We start from the raw sequence: 21,825 nt of genomic DNA on the forward strand, positions 1-21,825 counted from the left end.
GATTACATATCCTCAGGAAAAAATGCAGTCCCAAACTACTGAACAATGCTCATGAAGGCTTGTGATAGAGGAAAAACTGAAGGTCTTACCCCAGGGTTCACTGCTGTTGACTGGCAATACATTTTTATTGATTTTGCTTGGCCCAGTCATATAATTTGTGCCATTTCAAATGTCAGTAATCTCGTTGGTCAACCAAAAATGTGGGAAGCATAAACCAAAATAAAAAATGTGACAGAATCTACTTCAAGTTCCCTAACAACTCTGAAGCCTACATTTAAAAGGGCAGGGCAGTTAGGCCAGGCTATTCATAGTTTAAGAAGACAGATAATTCAAGGGTAGCTGTGGGGGTGTCAGAATCACATAAAGATATATACAGTGGACACTTGGGTTGAGAACGTGATCCATGCGGGATGCACGTTTGCAACCCGCAGCGTTTACAACCCGCGTCTGCGCACATGTGGGTTGAGATTCAGCGCTTCTGCGCATCCGCCGAAACCCGGAAGTAACCCGTTCTGGTACATCCACGTTTTGGGGGTCCGTAACCCCAAAAAACCACAACCTGAAGCAGCTGTAACCCGAGGTATGACTGTATCGCATTTCAAAGCAGATATTATGATCAAATGGGCAGTCTTACTGAGAGAGTCCAGGATCCCACGATTCTCCTCCATGACTTCCTTATGCAGAGCTCTCTGGTCAGGATCCAGCAACGCCCACTCCTCCTCTGTGAAATGAACAGCTACATCTTCAAAGCACACCGGACCCTAAAAGAAGAAGAAAAATGTCTTGCTGTCAGACAGCATAAAGATTATCTTCCACATGTCGTTCTGCTGTTTTCTGCCTGTTAACTGCTATGTAGTTTTAATGGGATTGTTTTGCTGTACATTTTAATTATGGATGCTTATTTTAACGTCTCAATGGAATTCTCTTATTGCATGTTTTAATGATGGATTTAACTTTGGGTAAATGGGTAGAACTCCATGTAGTGTTCCTCAAAGCATTCTGTCTGTGCAAGTTTGCCAAACGGAGGGGTCTCCTCTTTGCTCTCCCTGTGCCCTTTTCTGGGCGGGGGAGAATCTTCCCGGTGCCCTAATGCCAACTTCAAAGGGCACATGTGGGCACAGGGGAAAGTGAGGGGGGCGGGGGCGGAGAAGCTCCATTGTGTAACTGATGGGGCTGCTTAGGTGAATCCTGGCCACTGTTTCGCATGGTTTGTCAACTGCTTAGAAGCTTTTTTTAGCATTAAATGATATAAATAAAACTGAAGCTACCGATGAATAGTACTAGCAACATTCAGAAGGCTAGTGAACGTGAGGTGGTTGTTCATCATTCTCAGCACATAAACCTTCTGGAATGGCATTTTAAGCCTTTGTTAAGGGCAGTTTTGACATAAGTCAAGAGATGAGCGAAAGAGATTCGTTGAGGCCCAGAGAACCCTGGCTGCCCCCTCTCTCGGCCTCTGTGCCCCAAGCAATCCTTCTCCCTACCTGGTCTGGTTCCAGAGCTGCTGCTTCCCCCCCACCAGCATAAGAAGATGGATGAGGAAGTCTTGCCAGCATCCTTGTGTCACCTGACGGAGGTAAGTAGGAAGCCATGAGTGAAGCAGGGCATCTCTAACTACAGCTTGGCCATAGAAAAAGCCTCACCTGCTGCATGCATGGGGCTGTTTGTAGCCATTTCGTATTTAAGCTGTGTAAAAATACATAATAATAATAACAATAATAACAATATTAGTAGTATAATTTATACCCTGCCCATCTGAATGGGTTTCCCCAGTCACTCTGGGTTGCTTACAGTATATTTAAAACATAATAAAGCATCAAACATTAAAAACTTCCTGATACAAGGCTGCCTTCAGATGTCTTCTAAAAGCTGTATAGTTCGTAATCTCCTTGACATCTAAACAGAGGGTGTTCCACAGGGAGGGTGCCACTACTGAGAAGGCCCTCACTGGTTCCCTGTTGCTTCACTTCTTGCAGGGAGGGAACCGCCAGAAGATCCTCGGAGGACCTCAGTGTCCAAGCTAAGTGATGGGGGTGGAGAGGCCGTTTAGGGCTTTAAAGGTCAGCACCAACACTTTGAATTGTGCTCGGAAACGTACTGGGAGCCAATGCAGGTCTTTCAAGACCGGTGTTATATGGTCTCAGCGGCCGCTCCCAGTCACCAGTCTAGCTGCCGCATTCTGGATTAGTTGTAGTTTCCGGGTCACCTTCAAAGGTAGCCCCACCTAGAGCGCATTGCAGTAATCCAAGCGGGAGATAACCAGAGCATGCACCACTCTGGAGAGACAGTCTGCAGGCAGATAGGGTCTCAGCCTGTGTACCAGATGGAGTTGGTAAATAGCTGCCCTGGACACAGAATTGACCTGCGCCTCCTTGGACAGCTGTGAGTCCAAAATGACTCCCAGGCTGCGCACCTGGTCCTTCAGAGGCAGTGTTACCCCATTCAGGACCAGGGAGTCCTCCACACCTGCCCGCCTCCTGTCCCCCGAAAACAGTACTTCTATCTTGTCAGGATCCAACCTTAATCCGTTAGCCACCATCCATCCTCCAACCGCCTCCAGACATATTCCGCCTTACCCAGAAGCCTCTCTCTGGTGTCCAACGGAGTCCTCTCTACCTCAGAAGAATCTAAGGCCATTTCTGCAAATGGACCCTTTCCCTGAAAGAGCAAGGTTTAAAAACAGAGAATGGGGAGAATTAGAAAAAAGGCAGATGTAAACCCTAACTCTAAACTTCCTTGAATGCTTTCCAAAAAAAGGATAAGCCATTATTAGAAAATTAGGGGGTTCTCTCCCTCCTGTTCAGAGCCCCTTGGGAATATCCAGAGGGAAGTCTCTCTCACCTGCTTTCTCTCTGCCTGCTTCCTCTCCTCTGCCTGACTCAGGAGGAATCCTTCAGCCAGGGCCACCGCCTGGGAACTGGTCTCCGCTCCACATTCCCGCACCCAGCTCTCCATCTCTGGTGGAAGGACAGCCAGGAACTGCTCCAAGATCACCAGGTCCAGCATCTGAGCTTTCGTGTGCCTTTCTGGCTTCAGCCACTGATGGTCAAATTGGGAGAATCGACCACAAACCTCTCGGGGTCCATCAGTCTCCTGGTGGCACAACTGCCTGAACTGCTGGCACTGCACACCTGAATGGAGAGTGTCCTCCTCACCCAGGACCTTCTGCACAGAGCTTTCCCAGCATCCCCCGCTGCTCCCAGTTTGGATGGCATGGCCTCTTCCTGCTTCAGGGCCGGCTGAGTCTTGCTCATCCATCTGGGCTCTCAGGAATCCCCCAAGAGATTGGAAGGAATCCTTTGGTCTTCTGCCAAGTTCTGTCTGTCCTAAGTAGAGCTGCTAGCAAATTCTACAAAAGGAAATACATTGTACCATAATAAAATTCATACACACGGTCTGGAGAATAAATAGGTTCCCTGAAGAAGAATGGAGGAGTCTTGCTAGGAAACAGGCTGGACTCCACATCCCAGACTCTGAGCCTTCTCCTACAAAAGAAAAGGGAAGATGTAATTTTGTAGCTCTTGGAAGGAAAGTTAATATGCAAAATGTGCAGGTAACAGAAGGGATTTCTGTTAAATAAATCATCCTACTTGTGCCTTCCTTTCAGTGTTATCAATGAATGAATGGCGTCAAACTGACATTGGCAGGCGACCCTCTTGGTCGTTTCAACACCCTCAGAGTTTGGAGTGTGGTGTGGCCCAAGACAGAGCATCCTGGGGGCGGTTCCCAGGTTTGGAAATTCCCTCCCCAGAGGCGTGTCTGGCTCCTTCCCCCCTTCACCAAGGCCTCTGACACCTGAGACAATCCAGACCCATCCTATTCCTATGGCTGTCATTTGTTTTAACTCTTTTTAAGATGGAATTTTACCACTGATATAACTTGTCCTGGGTAATAAATGGAGCAGAGGAACAGGCAAACCTTCCAGGGACACAGAACCAGGAACATGTTCAGTGTCAAGAACCAGGAAGCAGAATAAAAATGTCACGGAAAGAGGCGGAATGGGGCAGACCAAAGGGGGGGGCTGCTTATAATAATAATAATAATAACAACAAGCTTTACAACAATAACATAAAGCCTCAAGTGGGGGGGGGGACCTCAAGATACACAAAGAATCTCAAGAAAGTGGGAGAGCCTGTGGGAATTGGCAATGTCCTCCCTCCAAGATTTTAGCAGAACGAAGTGCACAAACATTACAGCATCATGAGAGAGAGAGAAATTATATGTTTATTGTTTTTCTATTTTACACTTAGAATATTCATTTGAACAACTTTAAAATATCAGTGACTTCCCTTCTTCTCCTTCCATGGTTCAATTTGCAAAACATAAATCCCCACATATCTTATATAAACTAAACCATTCAGTATTTCATTATTACATCCCTCAGAACTTATTTACACTGTTCAATTTATCTTAATGCTGCCAGCGTTTTCAAGTTTACACAATTTCCCCCCATATATTCCAGTCTTCTCTAAATGTACGGTATACAGTATTCTTCTTGTTCTCTTATTCTATAAGTCTGCAAGCTGGGCATATTCCGTCAACTTGAGTTGCCATTCTTCTTTGGTTGGGACGTCACTAGTTTTCCATTTTGGGGCTAACAAAACAAGGGTGGCAAAAGTAGCATACATAAATAACCTTTTTTGACACCTGGGAATTTCCATCTGAATTACCCCAACGAAAAGGGCTCTAAAAGTACTTTTCCAACCCCCCCCCAAAAAAAAAACCCAGACATTTTTTCAATTCATTATAAATTATTTCCCAATACTCTTTTACTCTTTTACAAGTCCACCACATATGATGGAACGTATCCTCAACCTCATTAGATCTCCATCACTTAGCTGATCCAGTCTTGTACATCTTAGCAAGTCTACGCAAAGTTAGATACCATCCGTGAATCATTTTCAGGTAGTTCTCTTTCAAGGAATAACATGCTGTGGACTTCAAATCGCTCTTCCATAGTTTCCCACAGAGATTAAAATCTATATTATGTCCTATATCTATTGCCCAGTGTGTCATGGAAGCTTTAACAAGCTGATCTTTTGTTTCCCAATCTAATAACAGATTGTACATTTTAGATAAGAGTTTTTCTTCGTTTTGTAAAAGTTCTTTTTCAAAGTGTGAGCTTTGGTCCAAAAAACATTTTTTCCTACCTGTTCTAAACATTTCATAATAAAAAAAATTCCTTCCAGTAGCACCTTAAAGACCAACTAAGTTAGTTCTTGGTATGAGCTTTCGTGTGCATGCACACTTCTTCAGATACACTTCTGAAGAAGTGTGCATGCACACGAAAGCTCATACCAAGAACTAACTTAGTTGGTCTTTAAGGTGCTACTGGAAGGAATTTTTTTTATTTTGACTATGGCAGACCAACACGGCTACCTATCTGTAACTTAAACATTTCATGTAACTGATGATATTGTAGCCAATCTGCCACATGTCTCCTTACACTTACCATTGATTTCAGTTTAGGTTCCCTCTCTGTAAAGTGTAGCAGTTCCCTGTAAGTTGCCCGTTGTCTGTCCATATTAACTCTCTTAATTGTAACAGCCCCAATAGGAGAGAGAGCCATAAAGATGTTTTCCTTTCCAGCAGATTTTTATATTTCTCCCTAACTCTATACCGATTCTTCCTAAGGATATAGTTAATAAAACTTTTATAAATTTTCACCTTCCCATACCAAAGACCAGCCGAATTTTAAGTCATGACCTTCTAAATCCAGGATGTCTGCCTCCAGAAACACCATTTGGCTCAGTGCGGTTGATCTGCACCTTACATTGTTTTATTGGTAACATAAAATAAAAAAAACTCTGCCTCACCCTTGACCTAAGCACAACTAACTCCAAGGGCTCCTGACTAGCCGTTCGGCCAGGAAATGTGGATTCTTACCTGTTAACTCTGCTCTCTCCCGTCTCCCCCTTTTCTGGTTTTAATTAAACCAATTCATGAACCAAGAACTCGTACACTAATAATGATCCAGGTGTTGTAGACATTCCCATGAACTTATTGTGTGGTTTTTGTGATGCACAGATGACAAGAGAACTCTCGGTCTATTTATTTGTATCCTTTATTCCTCCTGTGAGCCTTGTTTATAAATCCAAATAAACCAGAATTCCAAAAAGGAAGGAGAAAGACAACACACACTCCCAGGTCCCCATATGCAAAGCAGGATTATCCCACTTTAGAGAGCATTGGCTTCCTCCTAACTAAGAATCCTTGGATCTGTAGTTTCTTAAGGATGCTGAGAGCTGCTAGGAGACACCCTCCAAGCGCGCTTTAATAATCTGCCCTTTTTGCCAGGAACCTCGGGGAATTACAGATGGTGGGGAGAGGGTCTCCCAATAACTACAGCAATGGGGGGAGGCTGCCTCTTTCACCCCCATCTCCTCTCCTGCCTTGGATTCCTTGGATGGGGAGACCTCCAGGGCTTCTCAGCAGGGCTTTCTGTTCAGCCTCCAAAGATCCTGGGGACACCTGAAAGGCGGCATGTGTCAAAGTCTGGAGAAGACCCCTGTGGGATGAATGGGTGGTGGGGAAAGCTTTCCTTCTAACTGAAGGACAACAGAGGGTTGGCTTGCATCTGGAGGAACTCAGCATCACAGAGTCCTGCGGGATGAGGCCAATGGGACTTCCTATTGAGTCCCCCCTCCTGTTCTTACAGGGGCCTCTTCCAGGAAGCCCCCCAGCAAGATCCGAGTGCAAGAGCAACTTTCTCCGCGCCTGTGGTTTTCCAGCAACTGGAGTTCAGAAGCATCTGAACTGAGGTCCAGCACTGAGGGCCTTCTGGCGGTTCCCTCCCTGCGAGAAGCCAAGTTACAGGGAACCAGGCAGAGGGCCTTCTCGGTGGTGGCGCCTGCCCTCCCACCAGATGTCAAAGAGAACAACAACTACCAGGCTTTTAGAAGACATCTGAAGGCAGCCCTGTTTAGGGAAGCTTTTAATGTTTGATGTATTATAGTATTTTAATATCTCCTCCTCCATCACTTTGGTAGCAGCAACTAGCAGCAGATGCAGAGAATCTCCATCCTGGCGAAGATGCTTCAAAGCTCACTCTGGGACGCACAGAAGTGCCACCCACATCGCTCTCCTCCTCCTCCCTGCACCCCTCTCCTCCTCTTTGGAAAGCCGTCTGGATTGGTGCCCATCCCATCCTCCAGTGGGAGGGAGTTCCCTCGGTTTAACTCTTTGCCCCATGACGCAGCTCTTTCTTTTGTCTGCCCTCGACTTTCCAACATCGGATGTCAAACGCCAGGCTTTCATTGTTGTTGTTCTGCGTATCTTTTATGCCCGACTGTTTCCGTCTGGCTACAACCCCCGCGGACAAGTGTGACTGATTCACAAATCTGAAATGGGCTTATCTGCATTCCATTATGTTCTCCCCAAAATGGCAGCGTCTTGCCACCGTGGAAGAGCAGAGTTGCAGAGCTCCTGCACACTCGCCCCCTCCCTATCTTTGCAGGGAGGAAGCGGAGAGGACCCTCTGCTTCCTGACTTGGGGGGCCCCCATTGCCTCAGCTGAACAGCCCCCCCATGCCTCGTTCCCCTGCAGCCCTGGGACCCCCCCCCCGCCCCCGCTTCTCCCCCAGACTCACCAGATCCCGGAATGCGCCACGGAGGCAGCGCTTGCGCCGCAGACAAGACAAAAAGCAGCAGCCCCCCTTTGCAGGGACGGGCTTTGCAAGGAGGTGCTTTTGCTACGAAGGACCTGCCCCCCCCCCCGCCGCCTTTATTTCCTCTCCTCTCTAGTAATCCAGCTCGGCTCCTTTTAACCCTTGGCAAGCCGGGGGCACCAAGCTCACCCCTCTTCTTCCTCTCTCCAAAGCAGATCTGTGCATTGCGCACACCCGGAGGAGAGGCTTTATTTGGGGGGGGGGCCCTCCTGGCTGGGCTCTGAGCTGCCCCCTCCCTTGGCCAGAAACAGGAGGAGGAGCTGGCAGTGGGGGGAATCTGTGCAAGGAGCAGGAATCGCCGTCCTAGAATCCTAGACAAAATAAAAAAATTCCTTCCAGTAAAGACCAGATGGTATCTGAAGAAGTGTGCATGCACACGAAAGCTCATACCAAGAACTAATTTAGTTGGTCTTTAAGGTGCTACTGGAAGGAATTTTTTTATTTTGACTATGGCAGACCAACACGGCTACCTATCTGTAACTAGAATCCTAGAATAAGAGAGGTGGAGGGCAAGGGGCAAGGAAACCCTCTCTGCAATTTGGAACACCAGTTTGCAAACTGTCACCATCGACCTGCTGAGCTTCCGCAAGGAGAGCACCTTCAGCATCATCACCACCCTCATTTTTAATATGTATACTGTCTTTCTATCTTACAGTATTCAAGGTGGTTTACAAGCTGAAGAAACAAAAAATGTACGTACATCTTATAACAATCTAATGCAATGCAAAAACCTGACAATAAAACAAAACTGTAAAATAAGCAACCTACATCAAAAAAGTAACATTCAATGATCATTAGAATAGTATAAAACAATAATATCAACATATAAAAGTTAAAGAGCAGAGACATCACCTTGCTGACAAAGGTCTGTATAGTTAAAGCTATGGTTTTTCCCAGTAGTGATGGAAGTGAGAGCTGGACCATAAAGAAGGCTGATCACCGAAGAATGGATGCTTTTGAATTCTGGTGCTGGAGGAGACTCTTGAGAGTCCCATGGACTGCAGGAAGATCCAACCTCTCCATTCTTAAGGAAATCAGCCCTGAGTGCTCACTGGAAGGACAGATCCTGAAGCTGAGGCTCCAAGACTTTGGCCACCTCATGAGAAGAGAAGACTCCCTGGAAAAGACCCTGATGTTGGAAAAGATGGAGGGCACAAGGAGAAGGGGACGACAGAGGACGAGATGGTGGGACAGTGTTCTCGAAGCTACCAATATGAGTTTGACCAAACTGCAGGAAGCAGTGGAAAACAGGAGTGCCTGGTGTGCTCTGGTCCAGGGGGTCACGAAGAGTCGGACACGACTAAACGACAACAATAAAAGTTAAACAGAAATCCACTCAACAGTTACACTAATTTCTAAACTATAATCAATAAGACAATGGCAAGCCACAGTACATAAAATAATACAATACAAATTGAGAAGCAGAAACTAGAGGGTGGAGCAAGGCAGGTGGAAGGAGGCCTTACCTGACAAAGTCTCTCCCCTCACCTCTGGGACCCTGCTGGTGTCTCCTTGGAGAGACCTCCTCTCCAGGTGCCCATTGGACTCATGCGGATCCCAGACCATGCTGGCCCACAACTGGACAGATGTGTAAGGAGGTGTGCATGCCACTTCTCAGCCCAAGTCCTCAGCACAGCTTATGGCAGGGGTTTCCAAACTCCCCCCACCACAAGCCGCTTGAAAATTTCTGGCCACTTAATGTTTTCATTCAGTTTATTGTAGCTTTTGTGGCAGAATCCCAGAATTGTAGAGTGGGAAGGGGCTCTGAAGATTTAGTCCAGCCCCCCTGCAACGCAGGAATATGCAGCTGTCCCAGAACCCACGACCTCAATGTTATCAGCCCCAGGCCCTAGAGGCTAGAGACTGCATGATATTTAGTTGTATTTTTTTATTGCTCCTTTTATATCTTACACATTGTAGTTTTTCATATTCCACAAAATTCAAAGTACAATGCAATATAATATGCGGGATAAGAGAAGGAACTAAAATACAACTAAAAATCAATATGAATATTTACTGGAGTAGATGTAGCGTCCCCCATTTTCAGTGACAAAAAAGCAGGAACTATTTGTCTTCTTACTCCTCACCGAGATCTGGCAGAATGAAATATGTGAACGCCACCTCCCAATATCTCAAGGGCTGTCTCATGGAAGATGGAGCAAGCTTGTTTTCTGCTGCTCCAGAGGGCAGGACCCGAACCCATGGCCTCAAGTTACAAGAAAGGAGATTGTGACTAAATATCAGGAAGAAGTTAGAGGTAGGTAGCCGTGTTGGTTTGCCGTAGTCAAAACAAAATAAAAAAATTCCTTGCAGTAGCACCTTAGAGAGCAACTAAGTTTGTTATTGGTATGAGCTTTCGTGTGCATGCACACTTCTTCAGATACACACGAAAGCTCATACCAATAACAAACATAGATGGTCTCTAAGGTGCTACTGCAAGGAATTTTTTTATCAGGAAGAACTTTCTGGTGGTAAGATGGTGGTGGATTTTGCTTCCTTGGAGATTCCCCTGAGGAGACGGGTGAGGTTTCATAGCCAGATATCAGATGCTCAACAAAGGTTTTCTAGCTCCACAATAGTCTTACCCCCACAAGCTTGGCACAACCCCTAGAACCTTCTGTCTGGGAAGAGATGGAAGAAATTAATGCTCTGCACCAGAGCTTTTGTTCTGTGGCTATTCATAATGCCAAAGAGGATTCCCCCCCCCACACACACTCCTCTTCCAACCCTTTCCCTCTAGGATGGGGTTGCCTACTTCTTGCAGAGCCTTTTCCCCGACCAGCTCCTCCTCCTGTTCCTGGCCAAGGGAGGGAGCAGCTCAGAGGCCAGCCAGGAGGGTCCCTCAAAATAAAGCATCTCTGGCTGTGCGCGATGCATTGGGCTCCTCTGGAACTTCTGCTTTCCAGAGGAAGAGATGGGTGGCCTAGGTTGTCGTTTTCTTCCTCTTCCTCTTCCTCTTCTTCTTCTTCTTCTTCTGCTTCTTCTTCATTGGGGAGAAGGGGGAGTCCCAGGGCACTAGGGGTGTGTGCATGCAGGGCCTGTTCACACACCCTTCAAGTGCCCCTATCTTCCAGGGCTGTCCCTGATTTAGAGAAGCTGTCCTGGTTTCTGATTCTATCCCGGAATGCCCCATTTTCCATTAAAGGTAAAGGGACCCCTGACCATTAGGTCCAGTCATGGCCGACTTTGGGGATGCAGCGCTCATTTTGCTTTATTGGCCGAGGGAGCCGGCGTACAGCTTCCGGGTCACGTGGCCAGCTTGACTAAGCCTCCTCCGGCGAACCAGAGCAGTACGGAAACGCCGTTTACCTTCCCGCCAGAGCGGTACCTATTTATCTACTTGCACTTTGACGTGCTTTCGAACTGCTAGGCTGGCAGGAGCCATTTTCCCTTAGGACGTCCCTGTTTTCATTGGAGATGTGTTGGAGGGAGATGGAGCTATCCAACCCCCAAGCCGTCTGAAGGCAATCCTGCATAGAGAAGCTTTTTTGTTTAACGTTTTATGATGTTTTCATATATGTTGGAAGCTACCTAGAGTGGCTAGGGCACAGGATCCCTATTTGAATCAGTGAGATGTTGGAGGGTATGTGTTTTGCCCATGCATGGGGGGACCCTGAAGTCAGGGAGCAGAGGGTCCTGCCCCCTTCCTCTCTGCAAAGCCAGGAAAGGTTCAAGGTAGGTTTCCATTCATCCACTTTGGGGAGGGGACCTCTGGGTCAGGACAGCAGTGTAGTCTGAGTTATTGGCGGCCACCCTGACAGAGCCAAGTGGGGCAGCCTGCCCACCGGCACAGCCATCGCCCCACAAGTGAGCCCCGACAGAACGAGCTCCATTGGCCCCATGCCCTCAAGGCCCCGTTCCTCCTCCCTGGGAGTGCCCTGAGGACTGGCTGCATGTAGACAGACATAAAAATACACCAACAGTAAAAACGGAAACCTGACTCACATTTGGCGGGGTCACTTCCCTTCAACCCCCCACTGCTCCCAGTTTGGATGGCATGGCCTCTTCCTGCTTCTGGGCCAGGTGAGTCTGGCTCATCCCCCTGGGCTCTCAGGAAGCCTCCAAGAGATCGGAAGGAAGGAATCCCTTTTGTCTTCTGCCCAGTTCTAGCTGTCCTGAGTAGAGGGACCTCTACTTATTACAGTGTTTACGACCTATTTTGACGGGCATTAATGATCCTAGCCCAACTGAACTGGCTGCCAATTAGCTTCCACACCCAATTCAAAGTGCTAGTTTTGACCTATAATGCCATTACCATTATTTTTATTATTTCTAACAATTCATGAAACCACAGTAAAACAAACATTAAAAACTTCCTTATCTTAAAGTCAGATAGTTATTTATTTTCTTAACATCTAACAAGAGGGAAGTTCCACAAGGCGGGTGACACTATCAAAAAGTCCCCCTGCCTTGTTCCATGTAACCTCACTTCCCACAATCAGGGAACTGGCAGAAGGCCTTCAGAAGTGGAACTCAGGGTCCACGTTGAACATATTAATCAAAGTCTCTGAAAATTAAATTCATATACAGCCATTGTCTGGTTTCTCCCCACTGTGACATCGTTGATGGCCTATCAGACTGGTCTTCTGACCGAAGCTCTGTCCACATTCCAAGCATTGATATGGTTTCTCCCCTGTATGAATTCTTTGATGTGTTGTGAGAACCTTTTTCCGACTGAAACTCTTCCCACATTCCATACACTGATATGGCTTCTCCCCTGTATGGATTCTTTCATGGACTGTGAGATGGAACTTCCGATTGAAGCTCTTCCCACATTCCAAGCACTGATATGGTTTCTCCCCTGTATGAATTCTTTGATGTGTTGTGAGAACCTTTTTCCGACTGAAACTCTTCCCACATTCCATACACTGATATGGCTTCTCCCCTGTATGGATTCTTTCATGGACTGTGAGATGGAACTTCCGATTGAAGCTCTTCCCACATTCCAAGCACTGATATGGTTTCTCCCCTGTATGAATTCTTTCGTGGGAAGTGAGACTATCTTTCCGACTGAAACTCTTCCCACATTCCATACACTGATATGGCTTCTCCCCTGTATGGATTATTTGATGGGCTTTGAAACTTTTTTTCTGGGTAAAGCTCTTCCCACATTCCAAGCACTGATATGGTTTCTCCCCTGTATGAATTTTTTGATGGGAAGTGAGAACCTTTTTCTGACTGAAACTCTTCCCACATTCCATGCACTGATATGGCTTCTCCCCCGTATGAATTCTTTGATGTGTCGTGAGATGGGAACTTTTATGAAACCTCTTCCCACATTCCAAACACTGATATGGCTTCTCCCCTGTATGAATCCATTGATGGTTTATTAAACTTTTCTTCCATCCAAAGCTCTGTCCACATTCCTTGCAGTTATATGGTTTCTCCCCTGTATGAATTCTTTCATGGGAAGTGAGACTATCTTTCCAACTGAAACTATTCCCACATTCCAAACACTGATATGGTTTCTCCCCTGTATGAATTCTTTGATGAGCTTTGAAACTTTTTTTCTGGGTAAAGCTCTTCCCACATTCCATACACTGATATGGTTTCTCCCCTGTATGAATTATTTGATGGGAAGTGAGACTTTTCTTCCAGGTGAAACTCTTTCCACATTCCAAGCACTGATATGGTTTCTCCCCTGTATGAATTCTTTGATGGGAAGTGAGACTCTCTTTCCAACTGAAGCTCTTCGCACATTCCAGGCATTGATAGGATTTCTTCCCCAATGGATTTCTTCGGAGGGAAGCGGAATGGGAGCTTTGACTGAAGTTCTCTCTACACTCAGAATATTTACATTGCTTCTCCATGGTGTAGACATGGTCATGGTCTCCCTGGTTCTTAATCTCTGATTCATCACCATCTGCAACAAAGAAAGAAATGGATCACAGCCTCAGGGAGAAACGCAGCCCTCGGTTATTGATCTTTGCTATTTAATGTTTGGTACACGGGAAGAACTGAACTGAATTAAAAGTAAGGCCTTAAAGCAGGCTTCACTGCTTTTGTTGACAGGCATTAATAAACATATTTATGGAACCTGAGTGTCAGGAGTGGGGCAGCAATAAATCACACCGAGAAAGTGAAGTTAACTCCTTATGAGACGCAACAGGCTGCACAGAAGTGTCAGGTCTAGTGAGCACAGCAATACTTCTCTCTGGGTCTGGCCCCTATGAGCCAGTTGTGGGGACTGAAGGCCCTGCCTTCCCACAACTGACTAAGTCTCCTCCTCTCCCAGATTCTTCCCAAGGGATCTTAAATTCCGAAAGAGATATGATCCAACAGGGAGCCTTACTGAGAGAGTTCATGATCCCACCATTCTCCTCCATGACTTCTTTATGCAGAGCTCTCTGATCAGGATCCAGCAACGCCCACTCCTCGTCTGCGAAACGAACAGCTATATCTTCAAAACATACTAGGCCCTAAAAGAAGAAGAGAAAAGTCTTGCTCTCAGACAGCAGAAAAATCATCTTCTACACATTGTGCTGCTGTTTTGTGTTTGTTTGTTGCCGTATGGTTTTAATGGGATTGTATGGCTGTACATTATAATTATGGATGTACGTTTTTACATCTTAATGGAATTGTTTTCTTTTGTATTTTATTGATGGATATTCATCTTTGTGTAAATGGGTGGAACTCCACCTGGTATTCTTCAGATCCTTCTCTCTGCTGAACATTCCCCCCTTTCCCCTCCCCGTCTACTGTTCTGGTGGGGGAAACCTTCGCCATGCCCTACAGCCAACTTCAGGGTTGCAGGGGGTCACAGGGAGGGGAAGGAGGGGGAAAGCCCTATAGTGCAACTGATGGGACTCGTTAGGTGAATTCTGGCCCCTCTTCTTTATGGTTTGTCAGCTGTTGAGAAGCCTATTTTAGTATTAAATGTTAAATTGGTAAATAAAATTGAAGCTACTGAAAATAATACTAGCATCATTCAGAAGGCTAGTGAACGTGAGGTGGTTGTTAATCATTCTCTGAACTTAACCTTCTGGAGTGGCCTTTACTGCCTTTGTTAAGGACAATTTTGACAGAAGTCTGTGGGAATGTTCAGGGATGCAGGAAAGGATATATTGTCTGATTATATCCTTATCTAACTTGTGTTAACATTCCCCTTATTTTTAAACTTTGCAGAGGATCCGTTTGCTCAGGCTCGCTAAAGCCTGTATAATAACTGTTCTGGTATTTTCCCTTTATTCCCTCATAAAAGATAAGACATGACACAGTCTTCTACAAAAGTATAAAAAAGAGTTTGCTCACATTCAGATCCCAGAAGGCAGACTTAGCTTAATGAAGTAACATGCACCTGGAAACTATCTCATAAGAAGACAGTCCCTTTGCCCTCTTTGCCCCCTTTGCAAGAGGGCATCGTTGGCTCCGCAGACGTTGTTTCTTCGATGCAGGTAGAGAGAGAGATGGCTACCCTGCCCTGTGCTTTTGTCGGTACCTGCACGTGAGGCCACACCCACCTCTGGTCACATGCAGAGGAAGTCTGTCCCAGTCCAGAAGGAAACAGGAAGTTTACCTGCTGGCTGGACAAACATTCCTCCCCATGTGTAAACATCTTCACTCTAGGAATGTTGTACTTGACTGTTAAACATTAGGAAGAACTTCTGACAGTAAGAGCTGTTCGACAGTGGAATTTGCTGCCAAGGAGTGTGGTGGAGTCTCCTTCTTTGCAGGTCTTTAAGCAGAGGCTTGACAACCATATGTCAGGAGTGCTCTGATGGTGTTTCCTGCTTGGCAGGGGGTTGGACTCGATGGCCCTTGTGGTCTCTTCCAACTCTATGATTCTATGACTGCTCTTGGGTTTCATATCCTACAAAGTCAAGAGCAGGAGCCTCTTTTCCCACAATGTTTCTTCTCCCTACCTGATCTGGTTCCAGAGCTGCTGCTTCTCCTCTGCCTCCATGCAAAGATGGATTAAGAGGTCTTGGCAGCATCATTCTGTCACCTGTGAGAGGCAAAGGGAGGTGGCAGGCCATTAGCACATGCTTTTCTTTGAGGTGAAGCAGTGCACCTCTAACTACAGATGGGGCGCTCTATGCGTGGGTACCTCTGAAGGTGACTCAGAAACTAAGCCAGAATGAGGCTACCAGACTGGTGACTGGGAGCAGCTGCTGGGACCATATAACACTGGTCCTGAAAGACCTACACTGGCTCCTAGTATGTTTCCAAGCACAATTCAACATGTTGGTATTGACCTTTGAAGCCCTATACAGCCTCGGCCCTGTAGACCTGAAGGAGCGTCTCCACACCAATCGTTCAGCCCGGACACTGAGGTCCAGCTCCAAGGGCCTTCTGGCAGTTCCCTCACTGCGAGGAGTAAAGCTACAGAGAACCAGGCAGAGGGACTTCTCTTGGCCCCAAGTGTCTTCCCCCAAAAGATGAAAAGAACCCACAGATTAGTTCCTAAATCCATAAAATGCAACCAAGGAGAGAAAAAGCTCCTTCCTCCTTACCCAGCGGCCTCTCTCTCCTGACCAACGGAGTCTTCTCTGCCTCAGAGGAATCCAGACCCATTTCTGCAAAGCTAATCTTTCCCTGAAAGAGCAACAAGGATTCAGAACAGAGGATGGAGAGAAATATTAGAAAAGGAATGGCAAAGGGAAAACCATTTGGGGATGCTTTCCAAAAGCTTAGCAGAGGATTTCAGGATACTCTCTATTCTGTTCAGAGCCCCTTGGGAATATCCAGAGAACAGTCTCTCTCACCTGCTTTCTCTGTGCCTGCTTCCTCTCCTCTGCCTGACTCAGGAGGAATCCTTCGGCCAGGGCCACTGCCTGGGAACTGGTCTCCGCTCCACATTCCCTCACCCAGCTCTCCATCTCTGGCGGAAGGACAGCCAGGAACTGCTCCAAGATCACCAGGTCCAGCATCTCAGCTTTCGTGTGCCTTTCTGGCTTCAACCACTGATGGCAAAGACGGTGGAGTTGGCTGCAAACCTCTCGGGGTCCTTTGGCCTCCTGGTAGCAGAACTGCCTGAACTGCTGGCTCTTCATATCAGAGTGGAGGGTGTCCTCCTCACCCAGGATCTTCTTCACGGAGCTTTCCCAGAATCCCTCACTGCTCCCAGTGTTGATGGCATGACCCCTTCCTGCTTCTGGGCCGGCTGAGTCTTGCTCATCCATCTGTGTTCTCAGGAAGCCTCCAAGATATCGGAAGGAACCACTTGGCCTTCTGCTAAGTTCTGTCTGTCCTTATAAAAGCGGCTAGCAAAACCTACAAAGGAATACGTCTTTCTTGTATAAAATTGATATTATTATCATTCTTATTTTATTAAAATCCTATAATTCAAGGTGTATTAAAAAATATTGACAGCATCATCAAGTACCTTTTCTAATGAGTCTGGCATCTTTTTTAGGGCTGGACGATGCCTGCTTTTCAACATCATAATACAGTATATCACCAGCATCCCAATACGGTGGTACCTTGGGTTAAGTACTTAATTCGTTCCGGACCTCCTGAAACTATTCTTAACCTGAAGCACCACTTTAGCTAATGGGGCCTCCTGCTGCTGCTGCCCTGCCGGAGCACGATTTCTGTTCTCATCCTGAAGCAAAGTTCTTAACCCGAGGTACTATTTCTGGGTTAGCGGAGTCTGTAACCTGAAGCGTCTGTAACCCGGGGTTCCACTGTATTCCGGTTTTAAAACAGCTGCATTGGTTGTCCATTCTATTGAAGGGGCTCCCCTGAGGGTTCACTTAGACCCCCCCCCAAATCTGAAGAAGCGCCTCCTTCCCTTCAGACCCTCTGGGGTGGGGAGGCTGGCAGAGGGGAGCAGGGCGGCCCCAGAAAGGGCATCCTGGTGGGAGTTCCTGGGCTGGGGCATACCCTCCCCACCGAGCCCCCCCCTGGCCCCCAGGCCTCTGACCCCAGAGACAGGTCTTTCCAGGACCCCAACTCCTCCTGGGGCAAGGACCCCGAGGTCTGGGAAGGGGAGCTGGCTGCCATCTCTGCCCCTCTTTCCCTCACCTGAAAGGGGCTCCTTTGCCTGCCTGCATCCCAGCATCCCGAGGGAGACCACCGGGGCCAGCTCGCCCCCTCCTGGGCTGTGCAGAGGAAGGAGGGGGGCAGGACCCTCCTCTCCCCGACCCCCCCCTCCATGCACCCCCTCCCCCCGCTGCAGCCCTGGGACCCCTTTCTCCCAAGGGGGGGAGAGAGAGGAGGCTCACCGCATCCCGGGAGGCGCCCCTCGCAGGCGAAACCTCCCCCGCTTGCAGGAAATGACGTGGGGAGGGGGAGGGGCCTTGCTGGGGGGGGAGGGCCTGGTCCCACCCCCCTTCCTTCCTTCCTCTACTCTCTAGGAATCCAGCTCAGTTCCCTGCCAGCCTTGCAAAGAGGAAAGGGAGGATCCGGGAGGAGCCCCGCCCAGAGAGGGTTCTTTGGCGGGAGGGGGGGCAGAGGGGGGCAGAGGAGAGAAGGGCTCCCTTGCCATCCCTTGGAGGCTTCCTGAGAGCCGGACTCAGCTGGCCCTGGAGGGGAAGGGGTCAGGCCTTCAAGAGGGGGAGCAGGGGGGGATTTGGGGGGGAACACCTTCCTGACTCGGCGCTCGGCCAGGCAATGCGGACTCTTACCTGTGGACTCTGCTCTCTCCCCTTTCCCCCTTTCCTGGTTCTGATTAAACCAATTCATGAACCAAGAACTCGTGCACTAAGAATGATCCCGGTGTTGTAGACATTCCCATGAACTTATTGTGTGGCTTTTGTGATGCGCAGATGACAAGAGAACACTCGGTCTACTTATTTGTATCCTTTATTCCTCCTGTGAGCCTTGTTTATAAAACCCAATAATCCAGAATTCCACTGATGGCAAAGACGGTGGAGTTGGCTGCAAACCTCTCGGGGTCCTTTGGCCTCCTGGTAGCAGAACTGCCTGAACTGCTGGCTCTTCATATCAGAGTGGAGGGTGTCCTCCTCACCCAGGATCTTCTTCACGGACCTTTCCCAGAATCCCTCACTGCTCCCAGTGTTGATGGCATGACCCCTTCCTGCTTCAGGGCCGGCTGAGTCTTGCTCATCCATCTGTGTTCTCAGGAAGCCTCCAAGATATCGGAAGGAACCACTTGGCCTTCTGCTAAGTTCTGTCTGTCCTTATAAAAGCGGCTAGCAAAACCTACAAAGGAATACGTCTTTCTTGTATAAAATTGATATTATTATCATTCTTATTTTATTAAAATCCTATAATTCAAGGTGTATTAAAAAATATTGACAGCATCATCAAGTACCTTTTCTAATGAGTCTGGCATCTTTTTTAGGGCTGGACGATGCCTGCTTTTCAACATCATAATACAGTATATCACCAGCATCCCAATACGGTGGTACCTTGGGTTAAGTACTTAATTCGTTCCGGACCTCCTGAAACTATTCTTAACCTGAAGCACCACTTTAGCTAATGGGGCCTCCTGCTGCTGCTGCCCTGCCGGAGCACGATTTCTGTTCTCATCCTGAAGCAAAGTTCTTAACCCGAGGTACTATTTCTGGGTTAGCGGAGTCTGTAACCTGAAGCGTCTGTAACCCGGGGTTCCACTGTATTCCGGTTTTAAAACAGCTGCATTGGTTGTCCATTCTATTGAAGGGGCTCCCCTGAGGGTTCACTTAGACCCCCCCCCCAAATCTGAAGAAGCGCCTCCTCCTTCCCTTCAGACCCTCCGGGGTGGGGAGGCTGGCAGAGGGGAGCAGGGCGGCCCCAGAAAGGGCATCCTGGTGGGAGTTCCTGGGCTGGGGCATACCCTCCCCACCGAGCCCCCCCCTGGCCCCCAGGCCTCTGACCCCAGAGACAGGTCTTTCCAGGACCCCAACTCCTCCTGGGGCAAGGACCCCGAGGTCTGGGAAGGGGAGCTGGCTGCCATCTCTGCCCCTCTTTCCCTCACCTGAAAGGGGCTCCTTTGCCTGCCTGCATCCCAGCATCCCGAGGGAGACCACCGGGGCCAGCTCGCCCCCTCCCGGGCTGTGCAGAGGAAGGAGGGGGGCAGGACCCTCCTCTCCCCGACCCCCCCCTCCATGCACCCCCCCCCCCGCTGCAGCCCTGGGACCCCTTTCTCCCAAGGGGGGGGGGAGAGAGGAGGCTCACCGCATCCCGGGAGGCGCCCCTCGCAGGCGAAACCTCCCCCGCTTGCAGGAAATGACGTGGGGAGGGGGAGGGGCCTTGCTGGGGGGGGGGAGGGCTGGTCCCACCCCCTCCTTCCTTCCTTCCTCTACTCTCTAGGAATCCAGCTCAGTTCCCTGCCAGCCTTGCAAAGAGGAAAGGGAGGATCCGGGAGGAGCCCCGCCCAGAGAGGGTTCCTTTGCGGGAGGGGGGGCAGAGGAGAGAAGGGCTCCCTTGCCATCCCTTGGAGGCTTCCTGAGAGCCGGACTCAGCTGGCCCTGGAGGGGAAGGGGTCAGGCCTTCAAGAGGGGGAGCAGGGGGCGATTTGGGGGGGAACCCCTTCCTGACTCGGCGCTCGGCCAGGCAAGGTGGACTCTTACCTGTGGACTCTGCTGTCTCCCCTTTCCCCCTTTCCTGGTTCTGATTAAACCAATTCATGAACCAAGAACTCGTACACTAAGAATGATCCAGGTGTTGTAGACATTCCCATGAACTTATTGTGTGGCTTTTGTGATGCACAGATGACAAGAGAACACTCGGTCTACTTATTTGTATCCTTTATTCCTCCTGTGAGCCTTGTTTATAAAACCCAATAAACCAGAATTCCAAAAAGGAAGGAAAAAGACAACACACACTCCCAGTCCCAGGTCCCCATCTGTGCTGCATCTGCAAAGCAGGATCAACCCCCTTTAGAGAGCATTGGCTTCCTCCTACCTAAGAATCCTTCGATCTGTAGTTTCTGAAGGATGCGGAGAGCTGCTAGGAGACACCCTCCAAGCGCGCTTTAATAATCTGTCCTTTTTGCCAGGGACCTCGGGGAATTACAGATGGTGGGGAGAGGGTCTCCCAATAACTCTCAGCACTGGGGGGGGGGGCTGCCTCTTTCACCCCCATCCCTCCCAAGGTTCCCTCCCTTCCCGGCAGGTCTTGGATTCCTTGGGTGGGGAGACTTCCAAGAGTTATCAGCAAGGCTTCCTGGTCAGCCTCAGGAGATCATTTGGACACCTGAGAGGCTGCATGTCTGAACGGGTGTACATGTGTCAAAGTCTGGCGAAAACCATGTTGGATGAAGGAGGGGTGGATGGTGAGGAAAACTCTCCTTCTAACTGAAGAACTTTGGAGCGTTGGAACTCAGCCTCACAACAGAAGACGATGGCTGTAGCTTGAATTATTGGCGCCCACTCCGACAGAGCCAAGTGGGGCAGCCTGCCCACTGACACAGCCATCGCCCCACAAGTGAGCCCCGACAGAACGAGCTCCATTGGCCCCATGCCCTCAAGGCCCCGTTCCTCCCCCCTGGGGGTGCCCTGAGGACTGGCTGCATGTAGACAGACATAAAAATACACCAACAGTGAAAACGGAAACCTGACTCACGCAATAAATAAATAAGGAAGATGGAGGACCGAGAAAAGAAAAGGCTTCTTCTGCAGTGCAGAGTTAGACCTGGTTAGGGCGAGGAAACAAGCTGGGAGATTGCTGGAGGGGAGGAAAATTATGGTCGAATGCAAGCAAGACTGGTGAGGGTTCATCATGGAGCCTTCCTGGTGGCCAAGAGGGAAGCAAGGAAGCAGACTTTGCTGTCTCAATAATGCTCCACTTTAACTGCCATTAACCTTTTAGAATGTATTAGGCATGGTTTGCATTTGTGAATCTCCCCCCTCTTACGCTACATTGCATCTCTCCTTACCTGGCCTGAAAGTGGAACAAATGGCAGGATGTTTTAGCAGCAGAATGTAAATCAGCTCTCCGTGAAGCTATCTGAGACCCAGGAAGAGGATTTGGGGATGCTCTTCCTCACTGAAGGCGAGGTTGCCAGGGCAATGCTGGACACCTGAGACCTGAAATGGTCTAATGGCCTGGGCACATGGGGCCACTCCAAGGTGATGGGGGCTCTTTCCTGGGGTAGGAGGGAGAGCAGCTCTTGAGGACCCCAGGATTAGAAACACACATCCCATCAGGCTGGTGTGAAAATTGTACTCAGTCAACCACACTTCTAAATACCGTACCTTCCTTGACCAAAAGCACCAAAAGGCAGGAGCAAACAGGCAGATTCATCTCACAGAAATCCCTTCGGTTGCCA

General features: G+C 48.5%; 3 protein-coding genes and 1 long non-coding RNA gene across 4 annotated transcripts in view; all 4 read right to left on the reverse strand.

Annotated features, from left to right (window-relative positions):
• Positions 1 to 21,825, reverse strand: part of LOC309514880 (uncharacterized protein) — a 41,926-nt gene that overhangs the window by 3,838 nt on the left and 16,263 nt on the right. The window contains exon 5 of the mRNA XM_082192318.1: positions 635 to 761. Within this exon, the coding sequence (XP_082048444.1) occupies positions 635 to 761 (127 nt within the window). The remainder of the gene's footprint in view (positions 1 to 634; positions 762 to 21,825) is intronic.
• Positions 1,575 to 7,928, reverse strand: LOC309515056 (zinc finger and SCAN domain-containing protein 12-like). The gene is made up of 4 exons (XM_082192669.1): positions 7,590 to 7,928; positions 2,842 to 3,485; positions 2,577 to 2,658; positions 1,575 to 1,686 (listed from the first exon to the last, which is right to left on the reverse strand). The coding sequence occupies exons 2-4, from the start codon at positions 3,256 to 3,258 to the stop codon at positions 1,682 to 1,684; spliced, it is 504 nt and encodes a 167-aa protein (XP_082048795.1). The 5' UTR covers positions 3,259 to 3,485; positions 7,590 to 7,928; the 3' UTR covers positions 1,575 to 1,681.
• LOC309515633 lies at positions 10,099 to 10,619 on the reverse strand. Its single transcript, XR_014212588.1, has 2 exons — positions 10,423 to 10,619; positions 10,099 to 10,288 (listed from the first exon to the last, which is right to left on the reverse strand). It is a non-coding gene; the product is annotated as an uncharacterized lncRNA (long non-coding RNA).
• Positions 11,985 to 17,934, reverse strand: LOC309514893 (uncharacterized protein). The gene is made up of 6 exons (XM_082192345.1): positions 17,834 to 17,934; positions 16,373 to 16,880; positions 16,121 to 16,202; positions 15,530 to 15,612; positions 13,960 to 14,086; positions 11,985 to 13,530 (listed from the first exon to the last, which is right to left on the reverse strand). Exons 2-6 carry the CDS (start codon positions 16,787 to 16,789, stop codon positions 12,188 to 12,190), a joined length of 2,052 nt encoding a protein of 683 aa, XP_082048471.1. The 5' UTR covers positions 16,790 to 16,880; positions 17,834 to 17,934; the 3' UTR covers positions 11,985 to 12,187.

This window comes from Podarcis vaucheri (genome assembly GCF_965113315.1).
Source record: "Podarcis vaucheri genome assembly, chromosome: 12".
NCBI lineage: Eukaryota > Metazoa > Chordata > Lepidosauria > Squamata > Lacertidae > Podarcis > Podarcis vaucheri.

Bases quoted from the DNA above. Each gene is read 5' to 3' on its own strand.
- LOC309515056 (XM_082192669.1), bottom strand. From the start codon at position 3,258: ATGGATGAGCAAGACTCAGCCGGCCCTGAAGCAGGAAGAGGCCATGCC. The intron at 2,659-2,841 runs GTGAGAGAGACT...TTGCTCTTTCAG, and splicing joins AGCAGGCAGAGAGAAAGCAG to GGAAAGGGTCCATTTGCAGA.
- LOC309514893 (XM_082192345.1), bottom strand. From the start codon at position 16,789: ATGGATGAGCAAGACTCAGCCGGCCCAGAAGCAGGAAGGGGTCATGCC. The intron at 16,203-16,372 runs GTGAGAGAGACT...TTGCTCTTTCAG, and splicing joins AGCAGGCACAGAGAAAGCAG to GGAAAGATTAGCTTTGCAGA. The intron at 15,613-16,120 runs GTAAGGAGGAAG...TGCCTCTCACAG, and splicing joins CAGGAGAGAGAGGCCGCTGG to GTGACAGAATGATGCTGCCA.